The sequence below is a fragment of the Cherax quadricarinatus genome, chromosome 6 (genome assembly GCF_038502225.1).
Source record: "Cherax quadricarinatus isolate ZL_2023a chromosome 6, ASM3850222v1, whole genome shotgun sequence".
In the NCBI taxonomy this organism is placed as follows: domain Eukaryota; kingdom Metazoa; phylum Arthropoda; class Malacostraca; order Decapoda; family Parastacidae; genus Cherax; species Cherax quadricarinatus.
Genome location: NC_091297.1, coordinates 17,231,583 through 17,251,972, shown reverse-complemented (window position 1 = coordinate 17,251,972; position 20,390 = coordinate 17,231,583). Strand labels below are relative to the sequence as shown.

Sequence of the window (20,390 nt, the reverse complement as noted above, 5' to 3'; positions counted from 1 at the left end):
ATTCCACAACTGGCATAGGCTTCTCAGGGTTAGCCCCAAACCCTTCAAAATCTTTCTTAATTTCCATACTAATTCTCACCCTTTTTACCACAGGGTTGGCACTAGAAGCTTTCTTGGGGCCCATGGTCACTTATTTTCCAGAAACAGCACCGAAAACACTGTAATAATACGAAATATTCCGAGTGTATGCTTGAATGTTACCGCGGAGGCTGGCTGGTAAACAATGGGACGGGCGGCACATGTGAGGCTGGCTGAGGCCGCACATTGGACGCGTCTCGGACGAAGGTCGCTGAGCGGGTTTTTGTCCACTATGCGGGGCAAAATTTTAGCGAACAAAGCGTTCGCTATGCGGATTGTTCGCTATGCAAGGCGTTCGCTATGCGGGGGTCCACTGTACAATGAATTTTTATAAAGGTTTAGTTGAACACGGGAAATGTCATAAAGATGTTTGTGTCTGGTGTTATGCCTGTGGATCCTGTCACAACTATCAAGAAAGCATTTTAGGTCAAGGTTAATATTGGAATTTAAGGTCCTGTAGATATAGATTGCACAGTAGTAAGTGTGGATGTTCTGAACAGGGAGTAAGTTTAGATCTATGAAGAGTGGGGGGTGTTGCTAGGGATGGGATTTAGTGATTATTCTTACTGCGGCTTTTTGTTGGGTTATTATTGGCTTAAGGTGTGTTGCTGCAGTTGAACCCCAAGCACAGATAGCATAGGTGAGGTATGGATATATAAGCGAATGGTATAGTGTGAGAAGGGCAGTTAGCAGTACGTAGTATCGTATCTTGGAGAGGATCCCCACCGTTTTGGATACTTTTTTGTTATGTGTTGGATATGGGTGCTGAAATTTAGGTTGTTGTCGAGGTATAGGCCAAGGAATTTGCCCTCATTATGTCTGGCAATTAGTGTGTTGTCAATCTTAATGTTAAGTTGCGCAACACCTGCTCTGCTACCAAACATAATATACAGTGGACCCCCGCATAACGATGGCATCACATAGCGATTAATCCGCATACCGCTTGCTTTAATCGCAAAAATTTTGCCGCGCATACCGATTAAAAACCCGCTCACCGATTTTCGTCCGAGACGCGTCCAATGTGCGCCCTCAGCCAGCCTCACATGTGCCGCCCGTGCCATTGTTTACCAGCCAGCCTCCGCGGTAACATCCAAGCATACACTCGGAATATTTCGTATTATTACAGTGTTTTCGGTGCTGTTTCTGGAAAATAAGTGACCATGGGCCCCAAGAAAGCTTCTAGTGCCAACCGTACACCAATAAGGGTGAGAATTCCAATAGAAATGAAGAAAGAGATCATTGATAAGTATGAAAGTGGAGTGCGTATCGCCGACCTAGTCAAGTTGTACAAGAAACCCCAATCAACCATCGCTACTATTGTGGGCACCAGAAATACAATCAAGGAAGCTGTTCTTGCCAAAGGTTTAACTGTGTTTTCGAAACAAAGATCGCAAGTGATGGAAGATGTTGAGAGACTCTTATTGGTGTGGATAAATGAAAAACAGCTAGCAGGAGATAGCGTCTCTCAAGCGATCATATGTGAAAAGGCTAGGAAGTTGCATGAGGATTTAATTAAAAAAATGCCTGCAACTAGTGATGATGTGAGTGAATTTAAGGCCAGCAAAGGTTGGTTTGAGAGATTTAAGAAGCGTAGTGGCATCCATAGTGTGATAAGGCATGGTGAGGCTGCCAGTTCGGACCACAAAGCGGCTGAAAAATATGTGCAGGAATTCAAGGAGTACATAGACAGTGAAGGACTGAAACCTGAACAAGTGTTTAATTGTGATGAAACAGGCCTGTTCTGGAAGAAAATGCCAAGCAGGACCTACATTACTCAGGAGGAAAAGGCACTCCCAGGACATAAGCCTATGAAAGACAGGCTTACTTTGTTGATGTGTGCCAATGCTAGTGGTGATTGCAAAGTTAAGCCTTTATTAGTGTATCACTCTGAAACTCCCAGAGCGTTCAGGCAAAAGAATGTCCTCAAGGATAATTTGTGTGTGCTGTGGAGGGCAAACAGTAAGGCATGGGTCACTAGGGACTTTTTCTATAACTGGTTACACAATGCATTTGCCCCCAATGTGAAAGATTACCTAACTGAAAAGAAATTAGAACTTAAGTGCCTCCTGGTGTTAGACAATGCCCCTGGTCATCCTACAGACGTGGCAGAGCGACTTTATGGGGACATGAGCTTCATTAAGGTGAAGTTTTTGCCTCCTAATACCACTCCTCTCCTGCAGCCCATGGACCAGCAGGTTATTGCAAACTTCAAAAAACTGTACACAAAAGCTCTGTTTGAAAGGTGCTTTGTAGTGACCTCAGAAACTCAACTGACTCTAAGAGAGTTTTGGAGAGAGCACTTTAATATCCTCAATTGTGTAAACCTTATAGGTAAGGCTTGGGAGGGAGTGACTAAGAAGACCTTGAACTCTGCTTGGAAGAAACTGTGGCCAGAATGTGTAGACAAAAGGGATTTTGAAGGGTTTGAGGCTAACCCTGAGAATCCTGTGCCAGTTGAGGAATCCATTGTGGCATTGGGAAAGTCCTTGGGGTTGGAGGTTAGTGGGGAGGATGTGGAAGAGTTGGTGGAGGAGGACAATGAAGAACTAACCACTGATGAGCTGATAGATCAACTTCAACAGCAAGAGGCCAGACCTGAGGAAACTGGTTCAGAGGAGGGGAGAGAGAAATTGAGGAAGTTGCCTACTACAAAGATTAAGGAAATCTGTGCAAAGTGGCTTGAAGTGCAAACCTTCATGGATGAAAATCACCCTCACACAGCTATTGCAAGCCGTGCTGGTGATTATTACACTGACAATGTTGTGAAACACTTTAGGGAAGTCATAAAGGAACGAGAGGTACAGGCCACTATGGACAGATATGTTGTGCGAAAGAAGTCCAGTGACTCTGAAGCTGGTCCTAGTGGCATTAAAAGAAGAAGGGAAGTAACCCCAGAAAAGGACTTGCCACCTCAAGTCTTAATGGAAGGGGATTCCCCTTCTAAACACTAACACTCTCTCTCCCCTCATCCCATCCCATCAATCATCACCAGATCTTCAATAAAAGTAAGTGGCATGTAAGTGTGCATGCCTTTTTCAGTTTGTGAGTATTAAAATTAACATTTCATGTGGTAAAAAATTTTTTTTTCATACTTTTGGGTGTCTTGCACGGATTAATTTTATTTCCATTATTTCTTATGGGGAAAATTCATTCACATAGCGATTATTTCGCATAACAATTACCCCTCTTGCACGGATTAAAATCGTTATGCGGGGGTCCACTGTAGTAGGTTTTGCCAGTGTTAAGTGTAAGTTTATTGGCTGTCATCCAAGTCGATATTTTAAGCACCTCCTCATTAACAATGGTGTTGAGGGTGGCAAGATTAGGGTGGGAGATGACATAAGTCGTGTCGTCAGCAAAGAGAATGGGTTTCAGGTGTTGGGATATGTTTGGAAGATCACTGATGTAAATGAGGAAGAGCAAGGGTCCAAGGACACTTCCCTGCGGAACTCCAGTATCAAGTGGCCGTATTGATGAGGCTGTGTCTTTAATGGTGACATACTGATACCTATTAGAAAGGTAGGATTTAAAATATGCAAGCACATGGTCTCTTATACCATAGTGGTCAAGTTTGTGGAGTAGGATGCCGTGGTCTACTGTGTCAAACGCTTTTCTTAGGTCAATAAAAATTCCTAGCGGATATTCCTTATTTTCAAATACTTTGTAAAGCAGGTCTAGCATTTTTATAATTGCATCATTAGTGCTTTTATTTTTCCTGAATCCAAATTGGCAGGGGTTGAGTAAGTTCTGTGACGTTATAAATGAATATAGTCTCCTGTGCACGAGTTTCTCGAAGATTTTGGATTGCAATGGTAAGTTTGATATTGGCCTATAGTTGTTTACGTCTGTAGGGTCACCACCTTTATGTATTGGTGTAACCCTTGCTGTCTTGAGTAGTGTCGGGAAAGTGCTAGTTTCTAGTGACTTGTTAAAAAGTAATTTAATAGCATGCGAAAGGACATGGGCCACTCGCTTGTACAATAATGGCAGGACGAGAGACAGATTCCCCAAGTTATTTTTAAGTGACTTTATGATCGCGGTGACTTCCGTGGGCTCAGTTGGTACAAGATAGAAGGAATTTGGGAAATTCCCATCTAGGTAGTCCCCGGCACGGGCATTGGTACGTGGGATTTTACTGGCGAGATTAGATCCTATGTTTGAGAAGAAGTCGTTTATCTTGTTAGCTGTATCAGTGGAATGCAGTGGTGTTTCATTAGGTTTAGTTAGGACAATACAGTGGACCCCCGCTTAACGATCACCTCCCAATGCGACCAATTATGTAAGTGTATTTATGTAAGTCCGTTTGTACGTGTATGTTTGGGGGTCTGAAATGGACTAACCTACTTCACAATATTCCTTATGGGAACAAATTCGGTCAGTACTGGCACCTGAACATACTTCTGGAATGAAAAAATATCGTTAACCGGGGGTCCACTGTATTCTTGTTTTTTTTTTTTAGTTTGTGGGTCCCCAGAATCTGGGAGTGTTTTCCAGGTCTTTTTTATATCTTCTCTTGTGTCAGTGAATCTGCTGGAGTAGTACAGTTGTTTGGCTTTCTTTATTTCTTTGGTGAGAACTGATGAATAGTGTTTAAGATTATCTTTGTGTATTAACCCTTTCAGGGTCCCCAGGCCCTCTCCCAGACTTGTTCTCAGGGTTGCAAAAAAAAATTCTTATGAAAAGATAGAGAATTTTTTCCCCCATCATAATGACACCAAAAGTATGAAATTTGATGGAAAACTTATGGAATTATGCTCTCGCGAAGTTAACGGTCTCGACGATGTTTACGCATCATCAATTTTGCCCACTTTGAGCCCTATTTTCAGCCAATTCCAGTGGACTAGTCGACAAAAATCGTAACTATTTCTCTAGAACTCCATTTTTTCTATTGAATGAGTACAAGAAACCACCCATTTACTGATTTCAACTATCCAATACAGTGGTCAGAATTTAGCAATTTTGCCAATTTCACACAAATTTCAATAGATGCCAATTTCCAAATAGGGTCCAGAATAAACAAGAAAGACATTCCTGGCACTAAAATAACATTCTCTGTTCATTAGTCACGTCCCCACGCCCCTCTTGCATTCTTTTGCTTTCCACTTTGAATTTTTATTCTCACAAAAAACAAAAGATTTACTGTTATGCAGACTACTGCATTAGTGTAGAAATGGTATAAACAATATCAGCGCACTTGTGAAAGAATATTAGACTCACCAGTTGATGTGCATTGGACGCTTAGCATGATTTGTTTACTTTTGAACTTTGGCAAAAATCGAACATTTCTGCTACTTTGAGCTCAATTTCAAGGTAATTTTCATTGTAAAACCAGTCAAAATCATCTCAATTTTGGTAATATGTCTTCCATTCTATAAAATGAGACCAGGAAAACTAGAATACAACAATAAATACCATACAAAAATAGTGCAAAGTCACTGTTTTAATCCAAAAACACGGTCGAAGTTTTTTTTTCTCATTACGCACTGTGTGCTGCAGGATTTTTTTTTATACTGCACACACTGACCACATAGACCCATTCTTTCATATGTAGGCCTACCAGCTTTCTCTCACTTGATTTGAGGGCGCTAGAATTTAGGCGTACTAGTACGTCAAAAACCCTGGTGTGAAACCCTGAAAGGGTTAAGCCTTGTCTATACTGCTTTTCATATTGGTGTTTCTTATCAATGGATTTCAGAATGCTGCTGGTTAGCCATGGGCAACCGAGCCGTTTATTTGTGATCTGTTTCGTTTTTATGGGACAATGTTTGTTGTATAGTCTTAGTAATTTGTTAAAAAAAATGTCTCTCCAATCGTCAATACCAATGGCCTTGGAGAATTCAGTAGGCCAGTCAACAGTCTAGGTCTGCTGTGAACAGAGGCATTGTAAGGGGGCAGGGGGGTGGGGTGGGGGGCACCCCGGGTGACACCATAGAGCCTCTAAAGAAGTGACACTAATGCCCAAAACAGTGCTGCACCAACATGAGAGAAGAATCCTTTGTTTCTATATAGCCTATTATATGATCACAAAGTACAAATAGGCCTAAATAGGGAAAATCATTAATTTTGATGATGTGATAGATGATCTTTTATTTTATTTATTTATTTATTTTTATTTATTTATAATTTGAGCACACTTACAGAGGTACAAAAAAAAAATACAGATAAGAGCAGCATGCCAAAGCCACTTATACTATGCATAGCATTACGGGCTGGCTTAAAATTAACTTAAGATTAACTAAGCAATGATGAAATCAGTGAAAAACATTAATGTAAACTGATTACTATAAAGCACAAGTGAGTATTACAAAGACAGGTCATATGGTTGCATGCATTGTTGTAAATTCAGTAGAATGGAGTATTCTGTTAGGTAGTGAATTTAAAAAAATAATAAAGTTAGATTGGGTTTTAGGTTTAACATTTATGTGATATAATTGTGAGAAACATTTAAGATATACAATTTATAAGGTTCAGTTATTCAGTATTTATTTGGTTTTGGGTGAGTAAGTGATCTTTGAGAAGAGACTTGAATTTATAAACAGGTAGTGTTTCTTTTATATTTACAGGTAATGAATTCCAGATTTTAGGGCCTTTTATGTGCATTGAGTTTTTGCATAGCGTGAGATGGACACGAGGAATATCAAAGAGTGATCTGTGCCTTGTGTTATGGTCATGTGTTCTGTTGAGGTTGGCAAGGAGATGTTTGAGGGGAGGGTTAATATCAGAGTTGAGTGTTCTATGTATGTAATAGGTGCAGTAATAAGTATGGATGTTTTGTATGGTGAGTAGGTTGAGTGTATTGAATATTGGTGGAGTGTGCTGCCTGTAGTGAGAATTTGTTATCATTCTAACTGCAGCCTTTTGTTGGGTAATTAGTGGTCTGAGATGGTTACTTGTTGTTGAGCCCCATGCACAAATTCCATAGGTGAGATAGGGGTAAATAAGAGAGTGATATAGGGCCAGGAGGGCTGACTGTGGAGCATAGTACCGTATCTTCGATAGTATGCCTACAGTCTTGGAAATTTTCTTAGAAATTTGTTGTATATGTGTATGAAATTTGAGTCTATTATCAAGGTGGATTCCTAAGAATTTTCCCTCTGTTAGCTTTGTGATAGGTGATCCGTTTATCATTATGTTAAGAGGGACATCTGTAGCTCTGTTACCAAACTGAATGAAGTAGGTTTTGTCAATGTTTAGTGTAAGTTTGTTAGTACTCATCCAGGTAGATATTTTCTGTAATTCGGTATTTACAGTATTGGCTAGCGTGACTGGGCTCGGGTGGGAGAAGACGTATGTTGTGTCATCAGCAAATAGTGTGGGTTTGAGTAATTGAGAAGCATTTGGTAGGTCATTTATGTATAGGAGAAAGAGAAGAGGGCCAAGGACACTTCCCTGTGGGACACCAACTGTAATTGGTTGTGCAGAAGAGTTTGCCCCATTTGCGTACACATACTGGCTTCTGTTGCTGAGGTATGACTTGAGGTAGTTGAGGGAGTGCCCTCTTATACCATAGTGTGATAATTTTACGTGGAGCAAGTCATGGTCAACTGTATCAAAAGCTTTACGTAAGTCAATGAAGATCCCCAGTGGGACTTCTTTTTTCTCTATTGCAGTGTATATATGTTCTAGCATGTGTATAATAGCATCATTAGTATTTTTATTAGGCCTGGTGGGATTGAAGGCAAGGAAATGTAAGATCAGATTCACTGAGATGTTACCTGTACTCAAGTTCAAATAGGAACTAGTGTTTCTCTGATACAGTAGTGCATTTTTTTTTTTTTGGGGGGGGCACTTGCAGATGAATAAATGTAGGATCTGTTGGCTGTACTCAAAGTGGTATTTGAGTTTATGTTTCCTCAATATTACTACGACTTTTTATTTTATCATTAATAAAGTTGAGAAGAATTCTCCTGTTCAATTTATGGCCCTTAAACGTTCTCATTGTTAAACATTTGTCACTGGTCAGTCATGCAGTAGTGATGGAACTGGAGTTTACTCCCCCCCCCATCCCCCCACCCTTGAATTTCATAGGGGTGACACCAAAGATGCTGCCCCGAGTGACACCAACTCTAGCGACGCCTCTGGTTGTGAAATTCCTCGAGGCCTCGTCATGGAGTCTAAATGAAACTTTGTTGTATTCGAGTGGTGGTTTACTAATGTTTGTTAAGAGGAAGGTAGGGTAATGGTCTGTAATGCTGTGTGATTATCCCTGATTTAACCCTTTCAGGGTCCAGAGTAAAATTTCAAAGTGTGCACCAGGGTCCAAGAATTTTAAAAAGAAAAAGAAAAAAAAAATTATTTTTTCTTATGAAATGGTAGAGAATCTTTTTCTGAAGGTAATAAAACAAAAAGTAAAAAATTTGATGGAAAACTGATGAAATTATGCTCTCGTGAATTTTGATTTGTCAGCGATATTTACGAATCGGCGATTTTGCCGACTTTGACTCCCATTTTAGGCCAGTTACATTATTCCAGTCGACCAAATTCTTAGCTATTTCACTAGTATTACTTCTATTCTATCGACCGAGCACAAGAAATCGCCAAGTCAACTGTTTCAACTACAAAATAAAGTGATCGAAAATTGGTAATTTGGCCAATTTAACACAAAGTTCAAAATATTCCAATTTCAAAATAGGGTCCAGAATAAACAATGTAGGTATTCCTGGCACTAAACTAACATTTCTTCTGTTCATTAGTTACGTTTTGAGGCTTTACAAATGAATTCCATTTTGATTTTTTATTCACATAATGAATTTTTATTCAAACCAAAAAATAGAAGATTTACTGTTATGCAATATTGTAATAATTGTATAAATATCATCACCACATTTGTGAATGCATATTAGACCCACCAGCTGGCGTGTATTTGACATGTGAGGTCGTTTGTTTACTCTTGAACATCGGCAAAAATTTAACATTTCCGCTACTTTGAGCTCAGTTTCAAGCCATTTCCAGTGCTAAAACCAATCAAAATCATCTCTATTTCTGTAATATGTCTTCCATTCTATCAAATGAGACCAAGAAATCGCAAATACAACTATAAAAAACATACGAAAAAACACTGCAAAATCGCTGTTTTAATCGAAAATCACGGTCTCAATTTTTTCTCTCATTATACACTGTGTGCTGCAGGATTTGTTTTATGTGGTGCACACAAACCATAGATGTATTCTCTCATATCTAGGCCCAAATTTACCACTCACAGCTTATCAGTGAGCTCAGCTCATGGCATAGATCTATGGTTTGGACCCTGAACGTAAAGCCGTAGATCTATGGCACGGACCCTGAAAGGGTTAAGGGGGGCTAGTATATTGGTCCATATGTGGTCTATTATGGTTGCACTTGTCTCAGTGAGCCTGGTTGGTTTAGTTACTGTCGGTATGAGAAGCGTGTTGTTCATATTGATGAAATCAGTTACAGGCTGATCATCTAGTAGGCCAAGGTTGATATTGAAGTCTCCAGCTAAGAGAAGGTGGTGCTTGTTCATTTGTCTGTTGGTTATTAGTGCCTTTAATTTCTCACTGAAATTCGAGATGTTTGTGTGGGGTATCCCGTAAATGACACCGATTGTTATTAAGGTTGTTATTAAGATTGTCTTAAGGTTTTTTACAGCAAAATTAGCAAAAATGTATTCCCCATATTCATCACTAAAGCAAGTGGTGCTAATACAAGATACATAGTTGGTTAGAGTAATAGATTGCAATACCACCCCCAACTTGGTATGGTCTGCAGTTGTGGATTGCTGTGTATCCTGGTAGAGGGTAGATATCTATTGTGTCCTGCTTAAACCAGGTCTCAGTAAGAATAATGCAGGAGAAGGGTGTCTTTAGCGACTCAAGGAGCGCAAGGGGGTCATCACAGTGTTTGCTTAAGGACCTGATGTTATAGTTAAGAACTGATAGACTTTTAGCACTGTTTAGGATAGTGCTGGCTTGTGATGCTGTGTAATAAAGGCAGTTACTTTCCAATAGGTTTTGACTGGGTGTTATATTATTGAGGTTTATACTGCAATATACGTCGTGGGGGTTCGGAAGGAGATATGATGGTTGAAGATAAACACACTTGTGGATGATAACGCTATATATTGTCAGACTGTGGTAAGGGAAGGGGCCCAGCCTGCCTTCTTGCCTGTTGTATGTCTAAGCGTGGAGTGAGAGCAAGGTAGCGCATCCCAGTAACTCATGCCGCATCCCGTGACGTCATACAGTCACTAGGCCTAGGGATCTTCTATATAAACACATGGATGGTACTATGATACTCAGCTAAGCTATACAACACGTGTAAGGGGGATCAGCAACTATGCTGACATATAGACACCTTGTATTGTGCCAAAACAAAAGCATTCACATTGAACATTAAAATGGTATAAAATACCGACAGATTGTTAGGTAAGACACATATGCGACAGTTAGGTATCTTTATTTCGAAACGTTTCGCCTACACAGTAGGCTTCTTCAGTCGAGTACAGGAAAGTTGATAGAAGCAGAAGAGACTTGAAGACGATGTAATCAGTCCATCACCCTTAAAGTTTTGAGGTGGTCAGTCCCTCAGTCTGGAGAAGAGCATTGTTCTGAAGTTTGAAACAATATGGAGGTGAAGTGACAGGATGGAGCCTTATATAGCGCCATGAGGCGAGACGTATGTCACTAGTAGAACCTGACCTGACCTCCCAACATCTGCGTTCTACTAGAGACCTACGTCTCACCTCATGGCGCTATATAAGGCTCCATCCTGTCACTTCACCTCCATATTGTTTCAAACTTCGGAACAATGCTCTTCTCCAGACTAAGGGACTGACCACCTCAAAACTTTAAGGGTGATGGACTGATTACGTCGTCTTCAAGTCTCTTCTGCTTCTATCAACTTTCCTGTACTCGACTGAAGAAGCCTACTGTGTAGGCGAAACGTTTCAAAATAAGATACCTAACTGTCGCATATGTGTCTTACCTAACAGCATTCACATTGCTAAACTCACAAATTATGATGTAGTCACTTAGCCTTAATACCATAATCTGTAAGGATTTAATGTTAAGAATTAATCTAAGTCTGCTCGAAATGCCTAGCCAGGCTAGGTGTCCTAGTGGCCCCCTCTGTAATTAGTATTTTATAACATGTAAACCACATAATACCCAAAACCTGTAAACCCCACATTGTAACCCTTATAGAGGGTCGATGTGATCGTTCATCTTTTAGGTTTAAATTGTGGTTATTTATATTCTGAATTGTGTGTTGAGTTCTAGTACTGATATCTGTAGTAGTGGGAAGTTTGGACAAGTATGTAGCTAAAGTACTTTGGTCATATAGAGTATAGTCACTAATAAACATAATGAAGTTGATATTGTCTAAGTGTTGTGCTAGAATGAGCTAAAGTACAACTAGGTATAAACTAATAATATAAAAATACAAATTAAAAATAGCACCAGACTCACTCTTGTAATTGCACTAAGGTCTAATATAATGAATTTGGTGTTGTCTATGTATTGAGCTAGAATGAGCTAAAGTACAACTAGGTTTAATCTAATAATATAAAAAATACTAGTTTAAAATGGCACAAGACTCTCACTTATAATTGCACTAAGGACTAGTATAAGTTGTTAACAAGAACTAGAGTATAACTAAATTTAAAGTGACAAGATAAAATACACAAATTAAGGTAGCAAAAGAATAATAGAATAAAAAAAAATAAAAATGGCAATGACTTGGTTATAATATGATAGTAAGATGGTACACAGGATAATATAAAAGTTGGAGTTGCGAAATAGTGTAAGTTTACTCAGGTATACACAAATACAGTTACACAGATTATCATACATAACAGCATATGTGTAGAGAACCTGGGATAACCCAAAAAAGTCAGTGACTTATTTCCACTGAGGTCCTTCGTGGTATAGGCTTTTTGGTCAGTACCCCAACCATAGTGTAATTATCTCAAAAATATTATAAAATGAAATTATTAGTACTAGAATTAATATTAGTTATAAATAAGTTTATTTCGGCAGTTACACAAATTTAAGAGGTAATTACCATACATATTAACATGTAAATTACCTATTATAAACCCCCAAAAAGTCAGAATAAATTATCTCCATTGGAGTTCTTGAAATTCTTCTTATATCTTCTTTACAGACATTTATATGGAACAAAAATATTATAATAATAATATCATTTCCACAAGTACATGTACAAGGTATACTTATACGGTGATGTTTACTGATGTTTCCAAGAGTCTGGAGCACCTTATGTCTTATAAGTCTTTATTAGTAGAAACTGTGGATGCGTATAAACGTAAGTTTAACCAAGTACCTTGACCAGAGCAGTCTTGTTTGTGTAATTTCTGAGCAGAGCTCCGGCGGGCCGCAACAACCTGGACATGTTGAGAGGAGATGAGTGAGGCTCAGTGACTAGTCTTTCCCTGTATAAACTCCCACTAACTCTTCATCTTTAGTAAAAACGAGTTTCCCACTAAACTATAAACAAATGAAGATAAAAATACGTGATTTATTATTTATTTATTTATTTATTTATTTATTTGAACATGATACAGAGAAGTATAAGGAATACAATTTTTAAGTGCAGCATGCCAAAGCCCCTTGTATGCAGAGCATTATGGGCAGGCTTAAAATTAACTTAAGATTAACTAAGCAATGATATATTCAGTGGTACAAAAATTATTGTAAAACAGATTTAGTACAAATGAGTATTACAAAGACAGGTCATATGGTCATTTACTGTGTTGCTGTGTAATCATTAGAATGGAGTATTCTGTTAGGTAATGAAGTTAAATAGTAACAAAGTTTGATTGGGTCACAGGTTGACATTTATGAGATACAGTGAGATACATATGTGAGATACATATATGAGATACAATTTATGAGATACAATTATTCAGTATTTATTTAGTTGTGGGTGAGTAAGTGATTTTTGAGAAGAGACTTGAATTTATAAACAGTGTTTCTTTTATATTCACAGGTAATGAATTCCAGATTTTAGGGCCTTTTATGTGCATTGAGTTTTTGCATAGTGTGAGATGGACACGAGGAACATCAAAGAGTGATCCGTGCCTTGTGTTATGGTCATGTGTTCTGTTAAGGTTGGTAAGATGTTTGAGGGGAGGGTTTATGTCAGAGTTAAGTGTTCTATATATGTAGAAGGTGCAGTAATAAGTATGGATGTTTTGTATGGTGAGTAGGTTTAGAGTTCTGAATATTGGTGGAGTGTGCTGTCTGTAGTGGGAATTTGTTATCATTCTAACTGCAGCCTTTTGTTGGGTGATTAGGGGTCTGAGATGGTTTATTGCTGTTGAGCCTCATGCACAAATTCCATAGGTGAGATAGATAGGGGTAAATAAGTGAGTGATATAGGGCCAGGAGGGCTGACTATGGAACATAGTACCGTATCTTCGATAGTATGCCTACGGTCTTGGAAATTTTTTTGTAAATTTGTTGTATATGTCTTTGAAATTTGAGTCTATTATCAAAGTGGATTCCTAAGAATTTTCCCTCTGTGAGTTTTGTGATAGGTGATCCATTTATCATTTAGAGACACATCTGTAGCTCTGTTACCAAACTGAATGTAGTAGGTTTTGTCAATGTTTAGAGTAAGTTTGTTGGTCCTCATCCAGGTTGATATTTTCTGTAATTCGGTATTTACAGTATTGGCTAGTATGACTGGGCTCGGGTGAGAGTAGACGTGTGTAGTGTCATCTGCAAATAGTGAGGGTTTGAATAGTTGCGATGCATTTGGTAGGTCATTTACGTATATGAGAAAGAGAAGAGGGACAAGGACACTTCCCTGTGGGACACCAACTGTAATTGGCTGTGCGGAAGAGTTTACCCCATTTGTGTTCACATATTGGCTTCTGTTGCTGAGGTATGACTTTAGGTAGTTGAGGGAGTGCCCTCTTATACCATAATGTGACAATTTTATGTGGAGCAAGTCGTGGTCAACTGTATCGAAATCTTTACGTAAGTCAATGAAGATCCCCAGTGGGACTTCTTTTTTTCTCTATTGCTGTATAAATATGTTCTAGCATGTCGATAATAGCATCATTAGTATTTTTATTAGGCCTGAACCCAAATTGACAGGGGTTGAGTATGTTGTGGGAGATGAGGTAGTAATAGATACGCTTATGGATTAATTTTTCAAAGATTTTAGAGAGAGGGTGTAAGTTGGATATTGGCGTATAGTTATTCAAGTCTGTGTGGTCTCCTCCTTTATGGATCGGGGTGACCCTTGCTATTTTGAGAACTGTAGGAAAGGTAGAGGATTCAATGGATTTGTTAAAGAGTGTTGCAATGATTGATGATAGCATCTGGAGTTTAACTGGAGAGAGTTCCGGGGGTCAACGGCCCCGCGGCCCGGTCTATGACATAAGAACATAAGAACATAAGAACGAAGGAACACTGCAGAAGGCCTACTGGCCCATGCGAGGCAGGTCCAAGTCCCTACCGGCCTAAGCCAATGCACCCAACCTAGTCAGGTCAGGTCACATTGACTTAAGGGAGGAACACGGCAACCGACCTGTTAGCACAAGCTATCAGGTCTAACTCACACCCACCCACATCTACTCATGTATTTATCCAACCTATTTTTAAAGCTACACAACGTTCTGGCCTCTATAACGGTACTTGGGAGTTTGTTCCACTCATCCACAACTCTATTACCAAACCAGTACTTTCCTATATCCCTCCTGAATCTGAATTTTTCCAACTTAAAACCATTGCTGCGAGTCCTGTCTAGGCTAGATATTTTCAGCACACTATTTACATCCCCTTTATTTATTCCTGTCTTCCACTTATAAACCTCAATCATATCCCCCCTAATTCTACGTCTTTCTAGAGAGTGCAGTTTCAGGGCCCTTAGTCTATCCTCATAGGGAAGGTTTCTGATACATGGGATCATCTTTGTCATCCTCCTTTGTACATTTTCCAGAGAATTTATATCCATTCTGTAATACGGTGACCAAAACTGTGCAGCATAATCTAAATGAGGCCTAACCAAGGATGTATAGAGTTGAAGAACAACCTGAGGACTCCTATTATTTATGCTTCTTGATATGAAGCCAAGGATTCTATTAGCTTTATTGCGAACACTTATGCACTGTTGTCTTGGTTTCAGATTACTGCTAACCAGAACTCCTAAATCTTTTTCGCAATCCGTAATATTAAGATCTACATTATTTAGTTTATATGTGGCATGGTTATTGTCCTGTCCAACATTTAGAACTTTGCATTTGTCTATATTAAACTGCATCTGCCACTTCTCCGACCACTGCATCAGTCTATTCAAATCTTCCTGGAGTGCTCGAATGTCCTCGTCAGAATGAATTCGACGGCCTATTTTGGTGTCATCGGCAAACTTGCCGATGTCGCTCTTTATGCCCTCATCTATGTCGTTTATGTAGATTGTGAACAGCAGGGGGCCCAACACTGACCCCTGTGGAACACCGCTCGTGACGCTTCCCCACTCTGTTTTCTCCCCATTTATGCAAACTCTCTGCTGCCTATTTGTCAACCATGCCTCTATCCAGGAAAAAATTTCTCCTCCTATTCCATGTGCTTTAATTTTCCTCAATAGTCTCTGATGTGGGACCCTGTCAAAAGCCTTACTGAAGTCCATATACACCATGCTGAGATTCGTTGATTAATTTATGCTTTTCAAGGTGGCTACGAACTGCCTCGGCAATTATTGATTCCATAAATTTTCCCACTATGGAGGTTAGGCTTATTGGTCTATAGTTCGAAGCTAAGGACCTGTCACCTGTTTTGAAAATAGGTATCACATTTGCCATTTTCCACTTATCTGGCACCATGCCAGTTTGTAGTGATATGTTGAAAAGATTAGCCAAAGGTGTGCTAAGCTCCTCTTTACATTCCTTTAGAACCCATGCATACAGTTCATCAGGGCCTGGGGATTTGTTAGGTTTTAATTTATCTATTTGCCTAAGGACCATGTCACTTGTGACCCTAATAGTGCACAGTTTATTATCGTCCTGTTCTACATAATTTATCATTACTGGAATATCGCTGGTATCCTCCTGTGTAAAAACTGAGAGGAAGTATGTGTTAAAAATTCTACACATTTCCTTATCACTGTCAGTGAGCTGACCCGAGGAACTTTTGAGTGGGCCTATCTTGTCCCTGATCTTACTTCTGTATACCTGAAAGAATCCTTTTGGGTTAGTCTTCGATTCTCTTGCAACTTTAACCTCATAATCTCTCTTCGCTTTTCTAATTCCCTTTTTTATTTCTCTCTTTAACTGAATATATCGATTTCTTAATTGCCCCTCTCCTCTTTTGATTTGCCTATATATGCCTCTCTTTTGACCAATCAGATATTTTAATCTATTGTTCATCCATTTAGGATCATTTTTGTTTGATCTGATTTCCCTATTTGGAACATAATTTGACTGAGCAGCTAGAACTATGCCCTGGAAAGCATCATATCGGCAACCATCACCACCTACCTGACCCCTAGTCAGGTCATTCCAGTTCAGCCCACCTAAGTAATTTTTCAGTCCTATGAAATCAGCCAAGCGAAAGTCAGGGACGGAGACTTGATTGCCATTATTAGGGGAATTCCATGATATGTTAAAACTGAGTGATTTGTGATCACTCTCCCCAAGCTCATCATTAACCTCAAGATTAGTGTTTCCCTACTGGCAAGAACCAAGTCAAGGAGGTTATTTCCCCTAGTTGGCTCTGTCACAAACTTTTAAAAAACAATCCTGGATCGTATCAAGAAAGTCACCCGACTCTAAATTTCCTGTCAAATTGCTCCAGTCAATCTGTCTATAGTTGAAATCTCCCATTAGCACAACATTTTCGTATGTAGATGCCTTACGAATTTCGTCCCATAGAAGTTTACTGCACTCCCTATCAAGATTTGGGGCCCTGTAAATCACACCCAAAATTAGTTTTTCTCGGCCCTCGAGAAGCTGTAACCAAACAGATTCAGTGGCTGACGCTTCTAATTTAATATCTTGTCTAACACAACAATTTAAATTGTCTCTGACATACATCGCTACTCCACCACCTTTCCTGTTGACCCTGTCAGTGTGGAATAATTTATAGCCTTGTATGTGACATTCAGAGGGCATCTCTCTATCTTTCAGATTGAGCCAGGTCTCTGTTATAGCAATAATATCTATGTTTCCTGCACTTGCAATTAATCTTAGCTCATCTATCTTATTTCTAACACTCCTGCTATTAGTATAGTAAACCTTAAGGGAGCTAGTCCCTTGCTGCCCTCTGCTGTCCCCCTTTGTTTGCTGACCTGTTCTATTGTCTTTATTTATAACTTCATGCTGAATGCCTTTTATACATTTACTGTTTCCAACCCTAGTGTTGCAACCTGCTTGTTTCCCACACACACCCATACCTCTATCTTCCATCAGTTTAAAATCATAGGCATTTCACCAATGGCCTTCTCAATCGAGTCTGCAAGTGCTACCACCCCTGCCCCAGAGAGATGAACCCCATCCCTTGCATACATATCATGTTTGCCATAAAAGTTGTTCCAGTTGTCAATGAATGGGATTGCAAGTTCCTTGCAGTATCTGTCTAGCCAGCAATTTACACCAATTGCCCTAGACAACCATTCATTTCCTACTCCCCTTCTAGGCAAGATGCTACATATGATTGGGATCCCTCCCTTAGACTTAATGAAATCTATAGCTGACCTGTACTTATCTAGCAGCTCTTCTCTCCTACCCTTCCCAATATCATTTCCACCAGCACTGAGACAGATAATGGGCTTGTTCCCATTACCTGACATGATATTATCCAGTCTGTTGACAATGTCCCCAACACCAGCTCCAGGGAAGCACACTCTATCTCTCATCTTCTTATTCCTATTACAAAAAGCACGGTCAACATATCTTACCTGAGAGTCACCAACCACAAGAATGCGCTTACCTTCATTACAGGGGCAGTAGTACCCTTACCTTCACTGGCCACTGAAGTACATTCATCCTGGAGAACAGAGAAGCGATTTCCTACCTTCAGATCTTCACTCTTAACTTTCCTTACTCTGATGCGCCTCCCATTACTGTGAACAACTCGCCACTTGTAGCAGGTGCTGGGCTGCACCTCACTGCTGGTAGCCGTTGCTACCTCCCCACCTACAGCCTCCTCACAGTGAGAGACAGACTGCACCTCACTGCTAGAAGCCTCATTCCCCACATCTCCAACCACCTCACACTCTCTCCCAGGCCCATTGAGGTGGACCTTCAGCCTCCTAATCTCCTCCTGGAGAAGCAAGACCTCCTCCTTCAACTCTCCAACCTCAGTTTTTAAAACACTGCAGAAGCAAGCCATGCTTTGTAACCGTCCACGCTAATCCCCAAAGCAGCTCAGGGTCTGTGACCTTACGTGACGACTGACCACTGAACACGAGACGACTGACCACTGAACACCAGGCCTCCTGCTGGCTGCACGCAAACCAACGTACGAGCCACAGCCCGGCTGGTCAGGAACCGACTTTAGGTGCTTGTCCAGTGCCAGCTTGAAGACTGCCAGGGGTCTGTTGGTAATCCCCCTTATGTATGCTGGGAGGCAGTTGAACAGTCTCGGACCCCTGACACTTATTGTATGGTCTCTTAACGTGCTAGTGACACCCCTGCTTTTCATTGGGGGGATGTTGCATCGTCTGCCAAGTCTTTTGCTTTCGTAGTGAGTGATTTTCGTGTGCAAGTTCTGTGACACTTTTTTTTGTATATAATGGGTGGTAAGGTATTTAAATCTCCTGTCTTGTTTTTTAGTTTGTTGATAATGAAAATAAAAATGAAAATACTTCATTAAAGTAAGCAAGTAAGTCTATAAATGTACAGTCTTATACAATTCTGGATAATTACAGTTCTTACATAGTAACATATTCAAAAATCGCGAACAAGCAATACAAGATGCAAAACAACCGGGGGGGGTTGAATGATAGCTCTAGGCCTTTCATGTTGCAATCAACACATCAGGAGTTTGCAATATTGCAGAAAAGAGGAGGAGGTCCAAGCAAATATGATCACAGGAAGCACCTTTGATGGAGCAAAGGCGCTTCCTGCTCATTTCTCTCCTTTTCTATGGCTTCACTCATAAGTAAGTTTATTCAGGTACAGGTACACATAAATACACTTACATAAATTATCATATATAGCAGCATATGTGTAGATTACCTAGGATAACCCATAAAAGTCAGGCAAAGTGAATTATTTCCACTGGAGTCCTTGTGGTAAGATTTGGTTCTTTTCCAAAATTGGTTGATGCTGAGACTGTCCTCTTGTTGCCACCTCCCTAGTTAAGAACGATAATAAACTTGTTGAACTAGGCATAAGAATTAACAACTGGGCGTCTACATTGCAAACTGAACTGTTTGCAATCGTAATCGCGCTAAAGCTAACTTATGACACTGAGCTTGACTCTATCATCATTACTGATTCTATGTCATCATTGAAGGCTCTTGACTCATATAATGACTCCAACAACATGCTCATTGGAGAAGCCAGGTATAGATGCTCAAAAATCAGGGACAAAGGAATTAATGTACAATTGCTATGGATCCCATCACACATTGGATTACTCCTTCATGATAAAGTTGATATGTTAGCCAAGAAGAGTACCCAGAGGGAGAATGTAGAATATAACTTTGGTATAACCGTGTCTAGCATTAGGAATAATATTATATAAAGTAAAAGGACACAAGTGCAACAATTGTGACATTTTATTGTGGCAACGTTTCGCTCTCCAGGAGCTTTGCACTTGTGTCCTTTTACTTTACATGTTGTCGATAATTCTACCAACATTATTACAGGAATAATATTAGGAGAGAAGTAAATAATGAAAATGATTGTTATAGAAATGCAGTTAGAAGCCTGAGTAGATCTATAACCCACTATGATAACATGAACATAGATAAGTATGTTTATGGAGCAACTTGCAATGTGAACAGACTGACTGATGTTGTAGTGGCCAGGCTTAGGCTTGGTTACAAGTACTTCTGGCAGTTTGGGAGACACACAGATGATGATCAAACTACATGTAAATTATGTGATCAGGCATATGGTCACTGTCTTGAACACTATGTGCTTAACTGTCCACTTATTGAGGAATACAGAGATAGTATAATAACCTATGTGACATGTCAAGATATCTTATTAATGAAAATAAGATACCAGCTATACTAAGCAAATTTCCTAAATTTGCTTGTAACAGATAAGTGAACTAGATATGTAGATAAATGAACTAGATATGTAGATAAAAAACCCATGTGTACAACTGTTAACTCTTTTGGGGTCTATTTCCTAGGCCTTTTGTGTATCCATATGT

The 20,390-nt window shown here is 39.7% G+C and overlaps 1 protein-coding gene across 1 annotated transcript in view; it reads right to left on the bottom strand.

Annotated features, from left to right (window-relative positions):
- UQCR-C1 (Ubiquinol-cytochrome c reductase core protein 1) overlaps positions 1-12,524 on the bottom strand; it is a 123,553-nt gene extending 111,029 nt beyond the window's left edge. Inside the window, exon 1 of the mRNA XM_070080740.1 lies at positions 12,379-12,524. Within this exon, the coding sequence (XP_069936841.1) occupies positions 12,379-12,447 (69 nt within the window). The 5' untranslated portion in view covers positions 12,448-12,524. The remainder of the gene's footprint in view (positions 1-12,378) is intronic.
- Positions 12,525-20,390: the final 7,866 nt, after the last annotated feature.